The 18128-nt window shown below is 39.3% G+C and overlaps 1 protein-coding gene across 1 annotated transcript in view; it reads left to right on the top strand.

Moving 5' to 3' along the window:
* The window catches only part of Dnah5 (dynein axonemal heavy chain 5), a 211410-nt gene extending 194778 nt beyond the window's left edge, over positions 1-16632 (top strand). The window contains exons 76-79 of the mRNA XM_070042196.1: positions 1329-1541; positions 3849-4001; positions 4788-5019; positions 14997-16632. Coding sequence (XP_069898297.1) covers positions 1329-1541; positions 3849-4001; positions 4788-5019; positions 14997-15148 — 750 coding nt within the window. The 3' untranslated portion in view covers positions 15149-16632. The remainder of the gene's footprint in view (positions 1-1328; positions 1542-3848; positions 4002-4787; positions 5020-14996) is intronic.
* Positions 16633-18128: the final 1496 nt, after the last annotated feature.

Genomic DNA, 18128 nt, shown 5'->3' with positions numbered 1-18128 from the left:
AAGGACCTGTGGGTAAGGAAATAACTTCTCTGGAGGCATCTCTGATCACTTGCATGGAAAAATCAATATGGCCATCAGCTTTCATAAGCTCTCTTCATTATGGGATCATGAGAGAGGTCATTTACATCTATTAGAGTTGAAATATTTATGAAGCAATTAAATGTCTAAATATCAAATGATAATTACATAAGCAAGCATGGCAAGTAGATTTAGAAGAGACTCTTCTTTGCTGATTTTGTTAGGGCCATCTTAGGAGAAAGCAACTCAGCCTGCAACAAAGCTATACAGCAGGTCCTCAATGGCTTTTTATAGAGTTGAAATGCATGATGGGTAGAGGGGTAGGTGGATGACTGCTTTGATAGGAAAAAAAGCTTTTAAAATAGCAGTTCATTTTTTATTTTGGCAGTACTGGAGTTTGAACTCAGGGCTTTGTGCTTCTTAAGCCAGGGCTCTTACTACTGAGCAGCATCATGAACCCTGACTTTTTGCTGGTAATTTCTTTTAGGCAGAATTTTGTTTCCTACTAGGTAAAATGCTTGGGCACACCACCTATGTGAGACTGTCTGGTAGTTAGAATAGCAGATGTGTGCCATCGCATCTAGCTCTTCAGTGAGAAGAGTCTCACAGACTTCTTTCTGCCTGGGCTGGCCTTTGAACAACAATCCCAGAAATCTCAGTCTTCCAATAACAAGGATGATAGGCATGAGCCACTGGGGCCTGGCTGGAAATCTGAGTTTTTGAGACAGCTAACAGGATGGTTGAGTGAATGTACATGTTTTCTGTATGTATCTGCATGCGTTCAAAAGTACTTAGACCGCTAGTAATTGAATATTTCCTAGTAAGTACATTTGCTATTTAGTTAGCATTGTGCATTTTAGTTTCTTCCTTAAACTAATGACTATGTGTTGTTTTCCACATGGTATGAAAATTTAGGCTGATGGTAGACCAGATATTTATTTATACTGTTTAAAAAAGAAGCTCATGACTGATGAGACTGTAAAATTGGAGCCTGTTCAGAAGAAGCTCTTAGGACCCCTCCAGAACACCGTTAGTTACTGTCTGATTTTTTTTTTTGTTTGTTTGTTTTTGGGTCCGGTCGTAGGGCCTGAACTCTGGGCCTGGGCGCTGTCCCTCACCTCTTCAGCTCAAGGCTAGCGCTCTACCACTTGAGCCACAGCGCCACTTCCGGCTTTTTTCTTTTTGCGTATGTGGTGCTGAGGAATCGAACCCAGGGCCTCTGGCATGCAAGGCAAGTGCTCTACCACTGAGCCACCTTCCCAGCCCTACTGTCTGATTTTTAATGCATGTGTTGAACATTTTCGTGGCAGGTGAAAGAGAGGCTGCAGAAGATGGGCCCCTTCCAGCCAATGAGCATTTTCCTCCGGCAGGAGATAGACAGAATGCAGAGGGTCCTCAGCCTCGTCCACAGCACCCTGACGGAGCTAAAACTCGCCATTGACGGCACTATTATCATGAGTGAAAATCTGCGCGATGCACTGGATTGCATGTTTGATGCCAGAATCCCTGCGCGATGGAGAAAAGTAAGTGTGACCCAACTCTTATTTGTGCAAACACTCATTGTCACTAGGAGTTCTAAGTTGGAAGCAGAGGGTGTTTAAGAATAGTTTACTTAAGTCATTTCTTTTGCTTAGTGACTAATGCTTTTAGAGGCATGGTCATTGATATTGTAGATAGACAGTGAGACAAAAAATTATAACTGTGCATCAGGTACTCTACTAATCAATTTCTACACATGATTTACTTCAATTTTGCATTATACTGCCCTTGCTTTTCAGGTAAGGGGTTTGGGGAAGGTTGTATCTTTTCCAGATCACATCTATAAGACGTGAAAGAAGCAGAATTTAAGCCTAGACTCTTAGACTCCAAAGTCCATGATGTAAAATTCTATAGAGGACACTATGTCTAGATGCATGTGAATTCTACATTAAAATAATTTTTATTATACAAGTCTATTATACCAGGGCTGGGAAGGTGGCTCAGTGGTAGAGTGCTTGCCTTGCATGCATGAGGCCCTTGGTTCGATTCCTAGCACCACATAAAGCAGAAAAAGCCAGAAGTGGCACTGTGGCTCAGGACAGTGCCCAGGTCCAGAGTTCAGACCCCACAACCGAAGGGAAAAAAAAAGAATATTACACCAAAAGCTATGTAGAAACTAGAAAGCAGTGTACCTGATATGTCTACTAATATTGTGCACAGTGTGTCTACATTGCTAAGGTTGGAAAAAGTAGGCATTGTTGTCGTCTTCAACTCTGTTCTGACTTACTTTCTTTCCTTCTGATCCCGGTAGTCATCTGAGGGTTGATTCCTCATTTATTCATACAGAGAACCTTGAAGCTTTAGTAAAATTTTATAATTGTTGATTTGCAGATGCCAAGCCATGCTGCTACTATTAACACTAAGGACATCCATGCTAGTTCTATCTTAATGAAAGTTCCACAAATGAAATTAGGCAGAACAATACAGGGAGGGAATACACATACTTAGTATGTGGTATAGGGACCTAGATTTCCATTTCTGCTCCTTAATGAGAGGAAATAAAAGTGCATACTAAAGCAACAAGCTTTCAGCCAAATAACTTGTTTACCTCATTAAAAATAACTAGGGAACAGCTTATATGGTTATTGTCCACAGGGTATATTAAAGTTTTATGGTTGTCTCTGGTTATAGTTATAGTCCACAGGAAAAAAATATATACACACATATATGTATACATATATATACATATTCACATCACATTTTATATATATATATATATATATGTGTGTGTGTGTGTGTGTGTGTGTATGTGTGTGTGTGTGTGTGTGTGTGTGTGTGTATGTGTGTGTTTGTGTTGATCCTGGGGCTTTTTGCTCAAAGCTAGCACTCTACTACCTGAGCTATAGCTCTACTCTAGCTTTTTGGTGGTTAATTAGAGATAAGGCTCTCATGGTCTTTCTTGCCCCTGTTGACTTTGATCCCTGATTCTTAGAGCTCAGCCTCCTGAATAGCTAGTATTACAGGGACACCTCTGCCTAGCTACAGCAGATTATTTAAAAATCTTAGTGATTTATCTAGGTGATTCCATGAATGCATTTATATAAATTAAACTCCTGTTTAATCTCTAATCTATTGAAATTATAACCTGGTAGATGATGGAGACCTAGAACCTTTAATAAATTATTTTGATTATTTGATAGAAGGATTGATGAATGATAGAAGGATTGGTATGTGGAGGATGGTTTTATGAGCAAAAGATTTCTTAACAGCTCTGTGAGGACCAGATTGGGGATAGATACAGAGATGAAATTGGGGCGAATCAGCTCCTGTACAGGTTATTTGGATAAATAAGAAGATGAGACTTGTTGGGATTAGAACTATTAGTGATGTTTTTTTTTTTTTTTTCTCCAGTACTGGAGATTGTATCCAGGGCTTGGGCTCTGTCCCTTAGCTTTTTTTCTCAAGACTGAAGCTCTACACTTGAGCCACAGCTCCTCTTCTAGCTCTTGGTAGTTAGCTGGAAACAAGCATCTCATGGACATTTTTTGCCTTGGCTGTTTTCAAATCATAATCCTCAGATCTCAACCTTCAGTGTAGCTAAGATTACAGGCATGAGCCAGCCTGGCTTCTGGCTTGTCATATTTTTATAACATTAATATAAAGAATAAATAGTGTGAAAATTTCTCATGTCAAAACCCAAAGGAGACTTGTGATTTAGGAATGTTTTCATTGCAAAAATGAGATTGGTACTTTATCTTCAAAACAATTTTTTTTATAGAAAATGCAGTTAGTCAATTTCCATGGAAGAATTAATTCTACAGTAATGAACTGTTTTTGTGTATGCATTTCAGGCATCATGGGTGTCCAGCACACTGGGTTTCTGGTTTACTGAACTTCTAGAAAGAAATTGCCAGTTTACCGCCTGGGTTTTCAATGGCCGACCCCACTGCTTTTGGATGACAGGCTTTTTTAACCCCCAAGGGTTCTTAACTGCAATGAGACAGGTAATTGCGCTGATGTGCTCCTTGTGCTACTGTAATTTTCCTCTACAAGCTTTTCTTCTTCCTTTGTAGTTTTAGAGACTATAAGAAGACAGAATGGCTACTCCTGGTGCTTACAGTTACATTGTCAGCAAAGTAAATTCAGCCATTTATTCTCAGGCTGCTAGCTTACATTTCAAAGTGGTTTTTTTTTTTTATTGTGAAAATACTGTACAGAGGGGTTACAATTACATGGGCAAGATAGTGAGTACATTTCTTATCAAGGATTGTAGCCTCCTCCTTTGTTTACCCTTCCCATCCCTTCCCATCCTCCCACCCCCAATCCTCCCCCCCCCAAGTTGTAAAGTTCGTTTTTGACATGACAACTTGTACATCTCATTGTTGCAATGGGTCCACCTCTATCCTTATTTAAACGACTTGTTTTTCCCCTTCCCCTCCACAAATTATACCGACATCAAATACAGTGAAAGCAGGGGTTATACTGCGGGGGAGCAACATACAAAGCAACAAAGAAATAATCTTACAATTGCGTTAGAAACAAATGCTTCAAAGTGTTTTTTGTTATTTATTTTGCATTTGTTTTAATTTCATATTTTTTAAAAGCACAAATAGTGTTATTAGAATAACACAAATAGTTAATGAGGGTAGTTTTTATGAGAGAATCGTTATTTGTTGGCATTCTTCCTCCTTTGAATGAGGGTAATGTGGAGCTAAGCTTTCGCTATTGTTATCTTTTATAATTAAAAGAAACCTCTAATTGTGTCCTCATCCTTTTGCTTCCTTAAACAGGAAGTAACTCGTGCCAACAAAGGCTGGGCCCTGGACAACATGGTGTTGTGCAACGAAGTCACCAAGTGGATGAAGGAGGACATCTCTGCTCCACCGGCCGCGGGCGTCTACGTCTATGGATTATATCTTGAAGGTGCTGGCTGGGACAAGAGGAACATGAAACTCATTGAATCAAAGCCCAAAGTTCTCTTTGAGTTGATGCCTGTCATAAGGATTTATGCAGAAAACAACAGTAAGTTGTCTTGTCCATTCAGTGAGGGTTGGTATTAGGAGTTTGCTAACATTGTAAACCCAAGATTCCATTGTAGTGGTTGTTATGTAAACAGGGATTTTACAGTTTGATCACCTAGCTTTATATTCACGCCCATGTTTGATGACTATTTTGTTGACCTCTAGTCACTTTTTTTTTTTTGTCAGTCATGGGGCTTGAATTCTGGGCCTGGGCGCTGTCCCTCAGCTCTTCAGCTCAAGGGAAGTGCTCTACCACTTGAACCACAGTGCCACTTCCAGTTTTCGAGTGGTTTATTGGAGATAAGAGTCTCACTGACTATCCTGCTCAGGCTGGCTTTAAACCGCAATCCTCAGATCTCAGCTTCCTGAGTAGCTAGTCACTTTTTTGAGTGAGTATTTTGTTGACCTTTAGTCACCCATTTGCATAGGCAATGCTTCTAAAAAGTTCTTGTGTATCTAATAAAACAAAAAATGTATGTTTAGATACTGGTGAAATATTCATGAGGTCCAGTTGCCTCTGAATATGAAGAGATGATATGAAGATGAATGGTGGTACGAAGATGTGGAGAAATAGGCATGCCTGCAAAGGGCTTACTAGGAGATAGTGGCTATACCAGCTTGGGGGTTTGAGTCAGGTTGTGAAATCAAGATTGAAATCAGGGATGTTTGCCTTAATCTTATAGCTAAGAATAAAATAATGGGTTCCTCTTTCAGCCTATGAATAGAAGACCACTTCTATGAAGCTCTTTCGATTAGATTAAAATATTTAAACTATTTTCCATAATTGGCCTTACGTTTCCTGGAAGTTTCTGCTATTTCTACTCAGCTACTTCTTCCTCAACAACCAGAGTATTAGGTACTGCCATTCATTTTGGAAGTGTAAACCTTAACTTTAGAGTAGGTCATGATAGTGGATATAAGGATGTACAGATTTAACAATAGAAGCACAGAGATTTTTTTTTTTCAACAAGTAAAGTCATTCTTTTTAGAGGATGGTAATCCAGGTTTGGAAACTAAAATCAGGGGAAAATAGTTTATTAACTGTAAACATTTTTTAAGCAAGCATTTGCTGACTACTTAATATATACCATCCACGAGCTTTACTGCTGGGATACAAAGATAATTATTAATCAAATCCTTCCCCTAGGGAGGCTTAGTCTAGTGAGCAAAACCAATAAGTAGACAAATAATTAAAATATAATTGGATACATGTTATGATAGAGACATGTTCAAGTGGCTTTAGGGACCCTAGATGGAAGACATAACTATTCCTGGGAGGGTAGAGGAGATCACTCTTGAGGTACAGATGGGAATGTGTGTGATTAAGATTTAAGTAAAGATTTTACTCGGTGCTTTTTCTGGTCATTCAGTGACTATTTATGTGGCGCTGACCATCTGCCAGGTTTTGATTGAGAGCTGGGCGGGACACTGCAAATATAATAGGCAGACCCTCCATTCTCATGGAGCTCAGTCATAAAACAGAGGGAAGACAGCCATGCAAGAAGACACTCTTGTCAGATCCTTCTGCTTTTGCATTTGTGAATTTGTCTACATGCTCAAGTTTCCTTGTGATCCTCATATTAATACTCACAGACATTCATAGACTTTCATAGAAAGGCAAGACTTTCAAGCTGCCCAAAACATGTTTCCAACTTGGCTAAACTCAGTGATGCTCTCTCTACCTTTTCCCTTTACTTCTTATGCTGTGAAAGAGTGTCCTTTTCTGATTGCACTGATGTGTTTTCATTTATTCATTCATTTCTTTTTGCATTTTTTCTATTTAAGATGAGTTCCCCCAGTATAGTGCTTAGGGCACAGGGAAGCTATGGAGAAAATGTGTATGTTGTCTGAACTTACTTCACGTATGAGTTACAGTGGTAATTGCCGCAAACTCAATATTAATCAATCAACAATGCATATTCAAATGTGTTGTTAAATACAAACACATCAAACAAAGTTTTGTATTGAATGGTTGATGACTATGGTTCAGTGGTCTTACAAGAAGAGACTTGCAGGAAGCTAACCTTGTATTCTCCATCAGTATTTGTTGATTCATGTTCATGGTTATTTCATGGGACAACCTACTGTGAATAATGAGGACGGTCTCTAAATGAACACCCTGATTTCACATAGTTCTTGTTTTACAATGGAAGATGAGTGACTTGCGTCTAGTTAAACACATGCCTGCATACGATAATGTCGGAGTTCATTGAGGAGAATAATTGAACTGAATCCAAGTGATAGAATAGGATTGTGCAATATCCAGAAGCACAGGGAGAATGTGGGAGCTTCAGGCAGCAATGGTGTGCAGTGTTTGAGGACGAGAAAGTGAGTAAATGTCGGTGAGAAGAGGATGAAAGGCAAGGGTAGAGAAGTGAAAGAGTGAGTACATTCAGGGCACGATCAGCAAGGGCTTCAGTATGGTGTGTGTGACTGGCAGGGACCATGGATGGACAGGATCAGCAAGGGCTTCAGTATGGTGTGTGTGACTGGCAGGGACCATGGATGGTGAAGGAGAGTGCATTCCACTATGAAGGATGTGGTCAAAATCAGGGTTTTGTAGTTCCAGAGAGTGTCCTGACCGCATGGTGATGGAAGGTCAGTTCCTAGACTAGACAGTCCAGAGGACTTTCTGAGAGACAGAGAGCCCGGAAAGGATTATTGGAGCAATTGGACAAATGATAAAGAACTGAGGCAACGAAGAAAAGGTGGAGTGGAAGTGGATAGGAATGTGGTGACAATGAGCAGTGGCTGGGACATAGAGAAGACTTGGTGTCCTCTATTAGATTAGAGAGAGGGAGAGAGTTGGAAATGGCTTAAAGAATTTGGGCTTCTCATCTACATCAAGTGTGAATGGGCTATGACCTTGAGTGGAAGACCCCACCGCATCAGGAGGTACTTTGTTTGCCATCTTAAGAGCAGCTTTTCCTACCACTAGTTTTTCATGTGAGGGATCTACCCAGAAGTAGAGCTCTGTCAGAGTTGAACTAAAAGTCTGGCCTCTGCTGTGTCAGCCCTCATTGTGTTTAATTCTGCTCCACCATTCTGGGGGAAACATGACCCATGTTCCAATTATAGAAGAATGAGATGGATGTACTTATTATGGCTGGTGATTTGCTAGGGCTTGTATTCATGTCATCTTGTAGAGTTTGGGAGGAGGATGGGGACCTTGAACTGCATCATCGATTTGTTGGGTCCTAGAAAGCTCACATTTCCACAGTCTACTCCTAGGCTCTAGTTTAATGCCTACCCTTGGGGCCGGGGGGAGTTTGAACTTGTTCTTCAATCCATTGGTGCAAATCCAGTTCTCTTTGGCTGGAGAACACTAGTGAAGGAGAATGCCTTTCAGGGGGACACCAGTCCCCACCTGCTTGTGAACAGCCATGTGGAGGTGCCCCTATTAAATCCAGGAGAGTTGCTTTGTAGACTCTGATAAAAAACTATAACAAAACAAGATAGAAAAAAACCCTCACTTTTCTTTTTGATTTGTGGTGTGTACCAAGCCTTTCTTTAGACCCTCAGAGTGACAGTTCCTCCCCCCACCTCCCCCGCTAGTGCTGGTAATCCAACCCAGGGTCTTCATCTTGCTAGGGAAGTACTCTGTTTCTGAGCTGTAACACTATAGCTTCAACCTTGTTTTCTCCTATAATGACCTGGAAAGGTTATTGTGCTTCTTCATATTTTACCTTTATTGCTGAAGAAGATTGCAGTTCTCAGGAAGCTTATTAACTATAAGCCTCTTGCTTAGAGATGGGATGTCAGACTTAACTTTATGCGACTCTTGATTCAGGCCTCTTCTGCTGTGCTGGCTCATCCCCAAAGTCCAGATGTGGGATTTAGAAGACAAGCTCAGTTTAGGCAATTTGGATGTCAGTGATATTTAATGAGCAAGAAAACTTCCACATGAAGGAGTTTCTTCAAGCAGAAGATGGAGATGGGACAGTGGTTGGAAGAGAGAGCTAACATTTACTGAGAACACTTTGTGGGTAGATTCTGCACCCTGTCTATGTGATCTGTTTAATTTATTAGAGACACCTGACCAGGAGAGATCATGCTGAGGAGATTGTAGGAGAGCACCAGTCTACAGGATGGAGGAGTCTGTAAAGGGAGATCTCAGTCGCTGTCCACTGCTCAGTGCATGGGGTGGCTTAATAACTTTTTTTTTTAGCTGAATCTGAATGAATGAATGGATATTTAAACCTAGACAAATATACTGACTGTGGCTAGGTAAGTTAAATCTAGGCAAATATACTGACTGTGGCTAAGTAAGTTTTAGTTCTTAGGTTGGTGTCAAGTCCTTAGGGTAGTAGTTTTATAGAAATTGTAGTCAAATGTTCTTTAAGCCAAAAGTCTTCAGTCTTTTAGACATTTTGCTTTATGATGTGGCCTGTAGTCAACATATCATGAAAATGTTTCTTCTCAAATGAAAGAAAAACCTTTCTCCCATCAAGTTAGGTGTTACTTTTATTTGTTTGTGACAGAACTTTAGAAATCCAAGGTAACTTGACATCGGACATCTCAGCATGGGAGTAACACAATAATAATTTCATAATACAGGTGATCCTTTATTATTTAAGAACAGATTATTATCACACAGTGCTACCCATCCTTCTGAGCATTAGTCAGAGATGATACTCATTAGCACTGGGGAAATGAGGAAATAAAATAAGCAAAGGAAAAGGGAACCAATTTGAAGGTATTAAAAAAAAAAGAACAGCTTTGGTTATTTATTCTTTGCTGGTTTTAGTAAGAGATGGTGGAGACTTGTCTTGCTAAACTGTTTCATTGTTAAATAAATGTTTGCTTAGTGATAGGAAATTAACATTCCTGTTACTATTTTCATGCTATGCATTTAATTTTCACTTAATTTTGATAGCAGAATAGGGCTCTAATTGAGACGAATAGGTGCAGCATCATTAGTGACCAAAAGACAGCCCAAGTACTACATTTAAAAACTAGAGGAAGTGGTGCTGTAGCTCAAGTGGTAGAGCGCTCACCTTGAGCTGAAGAGCTGAGGGACAGCGCCCAGGCCCAGAGTTCAAGCCCCACGACCGACAAAAAAAAAAAAAAGAAAAAAAAGAAAAAAAAAACTAGAATTCTTAGAGTTAATAGCTTTTACATGAATACGAAGAGTGATTTCTCACTTCATGCCAATTCATTAATGAAATGTACATATAGGAGTGGTTAATTTCAAAAACAGATATCTAAATACTTCTTTTAGCTCAAAAACAGAGTGATCCACTACTAATTTTAAAAATTCTCATTTCTCACAAGGACATCATAGCAAAATACTCAAATTTTACTAAGTTCATTGAGATGAACATCATTAACACAAACTCAAGATCCTCTGTTTTCAAAGGAAGCTGAAAAGAGTCAAATACAGGAAAGATTAATCTTTTTACAGAATGAATGTATGGATGGGGTAATGTTTCTAAATGAACTTCAGGGAAACAGCTGGAAAGAGCCGCTGGGAAAACATTGATGGGAGAGTTTGGGAGGATGGGGTGAAACCTGAGGATCTCTGGTCACCAACTCGAGTGCAGGAGGGGTCTCGGGGCCTCTGGAGCTCATAGGTTATTTTGTGCTAGGGAGACATGTTCCTCAGAATGCCCTCTGACTCCAATCCACGACTGTGCCATCATGGGGAGGGGGAGGGGAGGGGAGAGACACAAAAGGTGACTGGACGGACACCGTCCCCTCTTCTGAGCTCCACCGCAGTCAGTCCACTCCCAGCATAAAAGTCTGAATCTCTGACAAGGTCATGGGGAACAGAAATCTGAGGAATCTGTTTCAGGAGAATGTAAATCATCTATATGTGCAGGTGGAAGGAGAAGAAAATGAGCACATAACCTATCTTAGGTATCTACTACATCCCAGACATGCTATTGTTACATTATACTGAACATTCACACACACTAACTCATTGACACATTGCAGTCACTCTAAACTGTGTCATCTCCATTTTGAAGGTGGGGAAATTAAAGTTGGGAGACGTTTGTGAATGAGTCCCGGTTACTGCTCAGGGAAGCTGTCATTGTAAGCACATTTACCTGTGGTGGGTGCATGCAGACCTCCGGGGAGTTCTGTAGTTAGTGCTCAGTGGCAGACCCTGTAATGAGGGAGCTCTCTTGGATAATCTGGGATGAAGCAGAAACTCAGCTGACCTTACAAGGGGGAGTGCTCTCTGACAGCCCGGCTGTAGATTTCCCAGGCACCGGTGACAGAAGCCGTGGGGGGTAGTGAAGCCCTCTGAGGGTGGGGCTTGCACTCTAGGCCCCCTGTCTCCCACTGCAGGCTCAGGGTTCTTATTCTCTATTCACCAATAAAAACTGTGAGCCAGAGCCAGAGATCACAGGGTTGCTTTTCTGGTTATTTGACCCTAGTATTTGCCAAGTGGCTTTGATAGAATCTCAAATATGCCACTGGTTGAACTCAGATACTTTATTTTCATTTTTTCCTGCAAAGATATAGAGGTGTCCATGCATAGCACATTTCCAGTATTGTAGAACTTGAGAGAGCACAATGGGCTTTGAGTCTGTCTGGACCAGGGTTGATTCACTCTACATTATAATATAGTATCATATCACATTACATTATCATATATATTATGTCATCTATAAGATATAAATATATCATGTTGCCTATCATATAATGATTCACTCTACATTATAATATAGTATCATATCACATTACATTATCATATATATTATGTCATCTATAAGATATAAATATATCATGTTGCCTATCATATATTATATATAAGTATATAATATATATAACATATAATATATAATGTTGTGTTTCAATTTTCCAATCAGTAAAGTGACTTAGTAATAGTAACCATCACAGAGCTGTTGAGAGAATAGAAATGACAACTTTGAGCATGTAGCAGATGCATCATAAATAATTGTATGATATTAATACTTTAAATAACTTTTTTGTGATTTGTGAGGCTTGAACTCAGGGCCTGAGCTCTATCCCTGAGCTGTGTTTTGCTTAAGGCTAATACTTTACCACTTTTGACTCACCCCCACTTCTGGTGGGCTTCCTGCCCTGGCTGGCTTCGAACTGTGATCCTCAGATCTTGGACTTCTGAGTAGCTAAGATTACAGTTGTGAGCCACCAGTGCCCAGCAAATCACATGAGTATTTAAGATAAAAAATGACATTTATAAGAGTGTATAAGGCATTAGTAGCAAGGAGGTCAAATAAAGGAAAGATTTGGTTACCATATAGAGATTGTAACATGGTTACTGTGGATATTGGAAAGAATGTACCTAATGTGTATGTGTGGCTAAAAATGTAGAATAGACAGGGAAGCTGCATAGCTAGACAATAAAATCCTCCCAGGTATTTTATTATGTTTTTTTAAACCTAAATTGTAGAGTTCACTCAAAAGGTTTTATAACTTCTTTTCTTTGTTCCTCTTTCTGGAGTCCTAAGCCTTTAAACATATGTAGCTGATTTGTCCTACCTACTAGCTCGCTTATTTTTGCCTATTGATATTTTCGGTTTGGAAAACGATTGTGTAGCACTATTCCTGGCTTCTACCCCCCTATATACCGAGTCAGGCCTACAGTTGTTAACAATTGAGTAGCACTATATCTGGCCTCTACCCCCTATACACAAGTCAGGCCCACAGTTGGTATAGCCCAAAATATCCCCAGATGTTGGCCAGCATTCCCTGAGAGTAGAGCTACCTCTGATTAAGAATCACTACTTTAGAATACTCATTGATATTGAAACTTCTATCTCCTATTGTAGTCAAATGTTAACTTCTCCCAATCGAAGTAATTGCATTTATTGTGGGTTAAAAATGTGACATAGCAGAACTTAAGTTCTGTTGGGTCAAATAGTGATATGCTTTGCTTTTGTAATTTGACATGAAAGATATGCTTTTGATATGCTTTGCTTTTGTAATTTGATATGAAAGATAGTTAAATTATTGAACATATTAGTTTTTGGCAATGTGTTCACTCATTCCTCTATATTAAGATTGTTTCTGGGTTTCAGTGCCTAGTTTTATTACACTCATTCACCAAAGCGAAGTCTTCATCTTACTTCTATATATAATTATATATATATAATTATAATTATAATTATATATATAATTATATAATTATATATATACAATATATATAAATATATATATAAATATATATAAATATAATATATATAAATATATATATAATTATATAATTATATATATATAATTATATAATTATATAATTTCAATTCATTAGTATACCAAGATTATTTAAAAATTAATATTATATTGGCTTCCTCACAGAATGATGCAAGGTTATATGCACACATAACTATCTGTCCTTATAAATTCTGTAATCTGGAAGAGACAGTAAAAGACTACACTGCCTCAAGAGGTGGAAGTCAGGAAAAACTATTGTGAACAAAGTCATTTTCACAAGAAGCTAACAAAGCTTAAGTTCTCAGGCTACTCCAAGTTAGACTCCTTTCAGAGACAACTGAGTATTTGCATATGTTTCCTCATTTTCTTAGGGAGATTCTCCATGATGGTGCAAGTTTAATGCCCCACAGACTCACATCTGTGACCATCAGCTTGTCAAGTGTGGAGAGAAAGACTGTGGTGAGGCTGAGTATCAGAGAGGACAGACTGACACAGGTTGTCTTTCATGGTGTCTGTGGTTTGGAAACCACTGCAACTCTGCCATTTCTGAATAGGAGAATGGAGCCTTGGGGAACTCCACTAATGCTTTCCCTAGTTGCATTTCTCTCTGCATCCTACACATTTTGGCTTTCTACTCCAAAGGGAACTCAGAACATGGGGTTTGCACCACAAGACGTGTGATTTAAGGGGGAGATGTGGTCTGTGGCACAGAAGGTTGAAGATGAGATTTTTAAATGATGATAATAATAATGATGATGATGGTGATGTTACTGACAGAGTAATGCTGGATGTGTGATTACAAGTGGCAGGCTACTTGTGCCAAAGGTCAGGAGTAGTGGTAAAAGATAGAGAGAATAGGTGAAGGGGAAATCAAAGAGAACGAGCAGAAGGGAATGTTGAATGACTGGTAGAAAAAAGAGGAATCGTGGGAAGAGGAGGTGATTATCAAGATCATAAGGCAAGTGGTCAGTTGGCTCAGTCTAAGCATAGGTGGGTGTATTTTCTTTTTTTTTTTAAATTTAATTTAATTTTATTTGTGAACATACTGTACAGAGGAGTTACAATTACATGGGCAGGATAATGCGTACATTTCTTACGAAGCATTGCAGCCTCCTCCTTTGTTTACCCTTCACATCCCTTCCCAGCCTCCCCCCTTCCCCCCAATCCCAATCCCAATCCTTCTCCTTCTTCCCCCCCCCCCCCCGCACCGACGTTGTAAAGCTCGTTTTGGACATGACAACTTATACTTCTCATTGTTGCAACAGGTCCACCTGTATCCTTAAACAACTGGTTTTTCCCCATCTCCTCCACAAGTTATACTGACATCAAATATAGTGAAAGCAGGGGTTATACTGTGGGGGAGGGACATACAAAGCAACAAAGAGATAATCTTATAAATGCGTTAGAAACACATGCATAAAAGAAAAAAACATTAAAATACATATCTAAGGGTTCATTTTCCTGACATCACATTATCTGACCTTTTCCACTTGACTCATACATCTACTAGATATTACAAATAAGGGTAACCATGGGACCTATGTTTCTTTGGGCCTGGCTTACTTCACTTAATATAATTTTTTCCAAGTTTTTCCATGGTGGGTGTATTTTCATAGGTAGTGTGACAGTGTCAACCCCAGTGTAGGAACTGTGTGACCTCTGGAAGTTCCTTCACCTTACCAAACCCATTTTCCTTTGAAATGACCTTTGGAAGGGGTGCCTAGCTTGGCTTGGCACCATCTCTGAGATGCGTGTTAGAAATGTATCTAGCTCTTTGCTGAGATGCTTACTAGAAATTTATGTCGATCTTTTCTCTCACAAATTCTTTTGTAGCCTTAAGAGATCCTCGGTTTTATTCCTGCCCCATCTACAAGAAGCCAGTTCGCACGGATTTGAACTACATCGCCGCTGTGGACCTGAGGACAGCTCAGGCCCCAGAGCACTGGGTGCTCCGGGGAGTGGCCCTTCTCTGTGATGTCAAGTAACGTGGGCCTGTGCCCTGAGGTTCTTTGGAAAACACAAGCTCCCTGTCCGGCTGCCTGTATGTCTCTAGGAGTGCTGGGTAGCAGAGGAACGTGTGTACTCTCCCAGTCCAATGCTCACAGTTTACCTGTTCATTACTGGTGGCCCACCTCTGTGTTTCTCAAAAAACGATTATCTTAAGTGATTTAAATGGAACGTTTACAACTTCCTAAGGAAGTATGGCTCTCCAGCTTCTCATAGTGCATGTTCTTATTTCCCTCTGAAGACTGACTTGGTTAAACAGACAGTCTTTTCCTTGAAGGGATTCTTCATTCATGCTGGTCTGTGGCTGCTGAGTTCTCTCGGGAAACTGTGTCAGCTTGTGTTGGTTTTGCTTCCACTGACTTTTGCATTTAGGTCACATTACAAGAGCATTGCTTTCAGGCCCTTCTAGAAGACATTCAGATCTTTTGAAAAGCACAAACAGGGTGAAGAATAGGTTAAGAACATAAAAAGACAACTCGTGAACCTGTAGAATAAACATTCAGAATAATGTTCAATCCCACTTTTCCTTAATAATGAGATACAAATTTATGTCCATAGCAATAATGAAGGCTAATAAACTCATATAGTGTAATGCTTCTAAAATGAATACACATACAAATTGTTAGGGCAATGTGATTGGTCCATTTTTTAAGAGTAAAGTAGATGCACAGACTTTCTTGTACTTTCATTCTTATTTTATCTACATCATTGTAGAAGACTGGATACAAGTGTTACATAAAGTTATATTTAATAGCAGAAACAATGGGAGTCCTAAAACTAATAATAATTGCTCAATAACAAAGCCATGCTAATGGGAATTAGGAGGTATTAGGCAAATAAGTAACATGACACTGAAGATTTCCTTATCTGGAAATGACAAGGTGATAGTTTATGAAATATTGGGTTACAATGTGATTGCAACTATATAATGAATTTGTGGGTGACCATGTAAGCAAAAATTAATAACATGGGAAAATGGTAAGAGGTATTATAGTATGGGGAGGAGTGTAGCTGTCTTGAAAAATTTAGTGATTGGAAGAAAATATTTAGAAAGTGTGTAGGGATTATTTCATAAGGGCTTTTATTAACTAATAAAAAAGACCTAAGGAACTTTTCACCTGCTTTTAAGTTCTGATTATAAGTTATGTACTTTTATACAATCTATTTAGTAGTAAATTAGGACAGTATTAAGTTAGAATTGTGGTTTACGCATGTTTGATTAGCTCAAGGTCTGTTTAGCTATTCCTGTAATAAAGGATTTTGTTTGAGATGGTACTAACAGGGGGAAGACAGTTGCTGGCCCTTCTCCATGGCTTCAGTCTAATTGATAGCATTTTATGCTAACTGTGGTGAGAGTTCATCTTGAGAAGTTTATGAGATGCTTAATGCTGCCCATTTACTCATGAGAATTGTGATATGGCAACAGTTTTCTTTTGAACAACAAATAATGAACATGTGAATGTGATGCAAATTAATAAAGAATTGTTAGCAAATTCCTGTAACTGCATTCTTATTTATTAGAAAGGAAGAAAATTGCCCTTACGCATCTAGAGAAAAAAAGACTTTCCAAAATGTATTTTTATCAAATGTGAATGGACAATTCATCTAACTGTGGTGCTCACCTGTTAATATGTGCACGGAGGTCTCGGCAAATCAAAGTAGAAAAGAATACCATGGGAACAACTGGAAATTTCAAGGAATGAATTCAACAAGGAATGCTTCCTCATGAGGCCTGCTTAGCATTTTCTGCTCCACTCCAGCAGCTTCTGCTGAGGGGCACTGAGCCTTCTCCTTAATCAGATAGGCAAAGAGAGACAGATGGGTTAAATTTGCTGGGTGACAGAGAGTGCCTGACTACTTTGTGTGTGAGAAAATCGACTGCAACCATTGCTGAGTGATAGAGGAGCTGTTTTTTTTTTTTATTACATCGTTCTCAGTACTCATTTATTGAAGCTTTATCTCCCATCTCCTGCCTGTCAGGCATTCTGCTGCACTGGTGGTATAATGGTGAAAGCTGTGGTGTCGTGGTGACTGATCTTACAGAATTTATCTCAGAGGCATAGATGCAGAAAACAAGCAATCATTCAGGTATGTCATTACATGGAATTCTCCGTTTCAGAGCATACAACATGGCAGACATAAGATGTAAAGAAAATGGTATTAGATTTCTTCATTATAGCCATTCTAGCTGGAAGGGATGTGGCCAAAGGGAGTGCTAATGCACTGTTGGTGGGAGTGTAGACTTGTTTAGCCACTCTGGAAAGCAGTATGGAGGTTCCTCCAAAGACTACATAGAGCTTCCCTATTACCCAGCAATCCCACTATGACCAAGAAATTCCACTTCCGGGCATTTATCCAAATGACCACAAACAAGGCCACACTAAAGTTACCAGCACAACTATGTTTATTGCAGTATTGTTTACCATAGCTAAGATATGGAACCAACCCAGATGATGCTCAGTGGATGAATGGATCAAGAATATATATCTATACACAATGGAATTCTATGCTTCCATCAGAAAGAATGACAGTGTTCCATTTGTAAGGAAATGGAAGGACTTGGAAAAATTATATTAAATGAAGTAAGCCAGGCCCAAAGAAACCTTAAATCTCATAGTTTCCCTTATTTGTAATAATTAGTATACGTCTAGGACAATCTTAGCAGATGAGAAGAAAAGCTCAATAGCCATGTACAAATGACCACATAAGATATATAAAAAAGGAAAATGGTATTAAAACTGTGAGGTAAGCACCATGAAGGAAAATGCCAGAGTCCATGAGTACGAATAATAGGATGACAGTGTTCCCTGTGAGTCACAGATGAGCAGGCATGTTGCCATTTATCTTTATTTTTATTCCGTAGTTCTGGAGATTGAGCCTAGTGTCTCTGCCATCTAAGAATTGATGTACCAATAGTCACACCCCCAGGAACCATGTACTTTAACTAAGGACACAGAA

The sequence above is a fragment of the Dipodomys merriami genome, unplaced genomic scaffold (genome assembly GCF_024711535.1).
Source record: "Dipodomys merriami isolate MVZ:Mamm:240054 unplaced genomic scaffold, mDipMer1.0.p SCAF_32, whole genome shotgun sequence".
Lineage (NCBI taxonomy): Eukaryota > Metazoa > Chordata > Mammalia > Rodentia > Heteromyidae > Dipodomys > Dipodomys merriami.
Note: the sequence above shows the minus strand (reverse complement) of the source record. Positions and strands in the feature narration are given on the sequence as shown.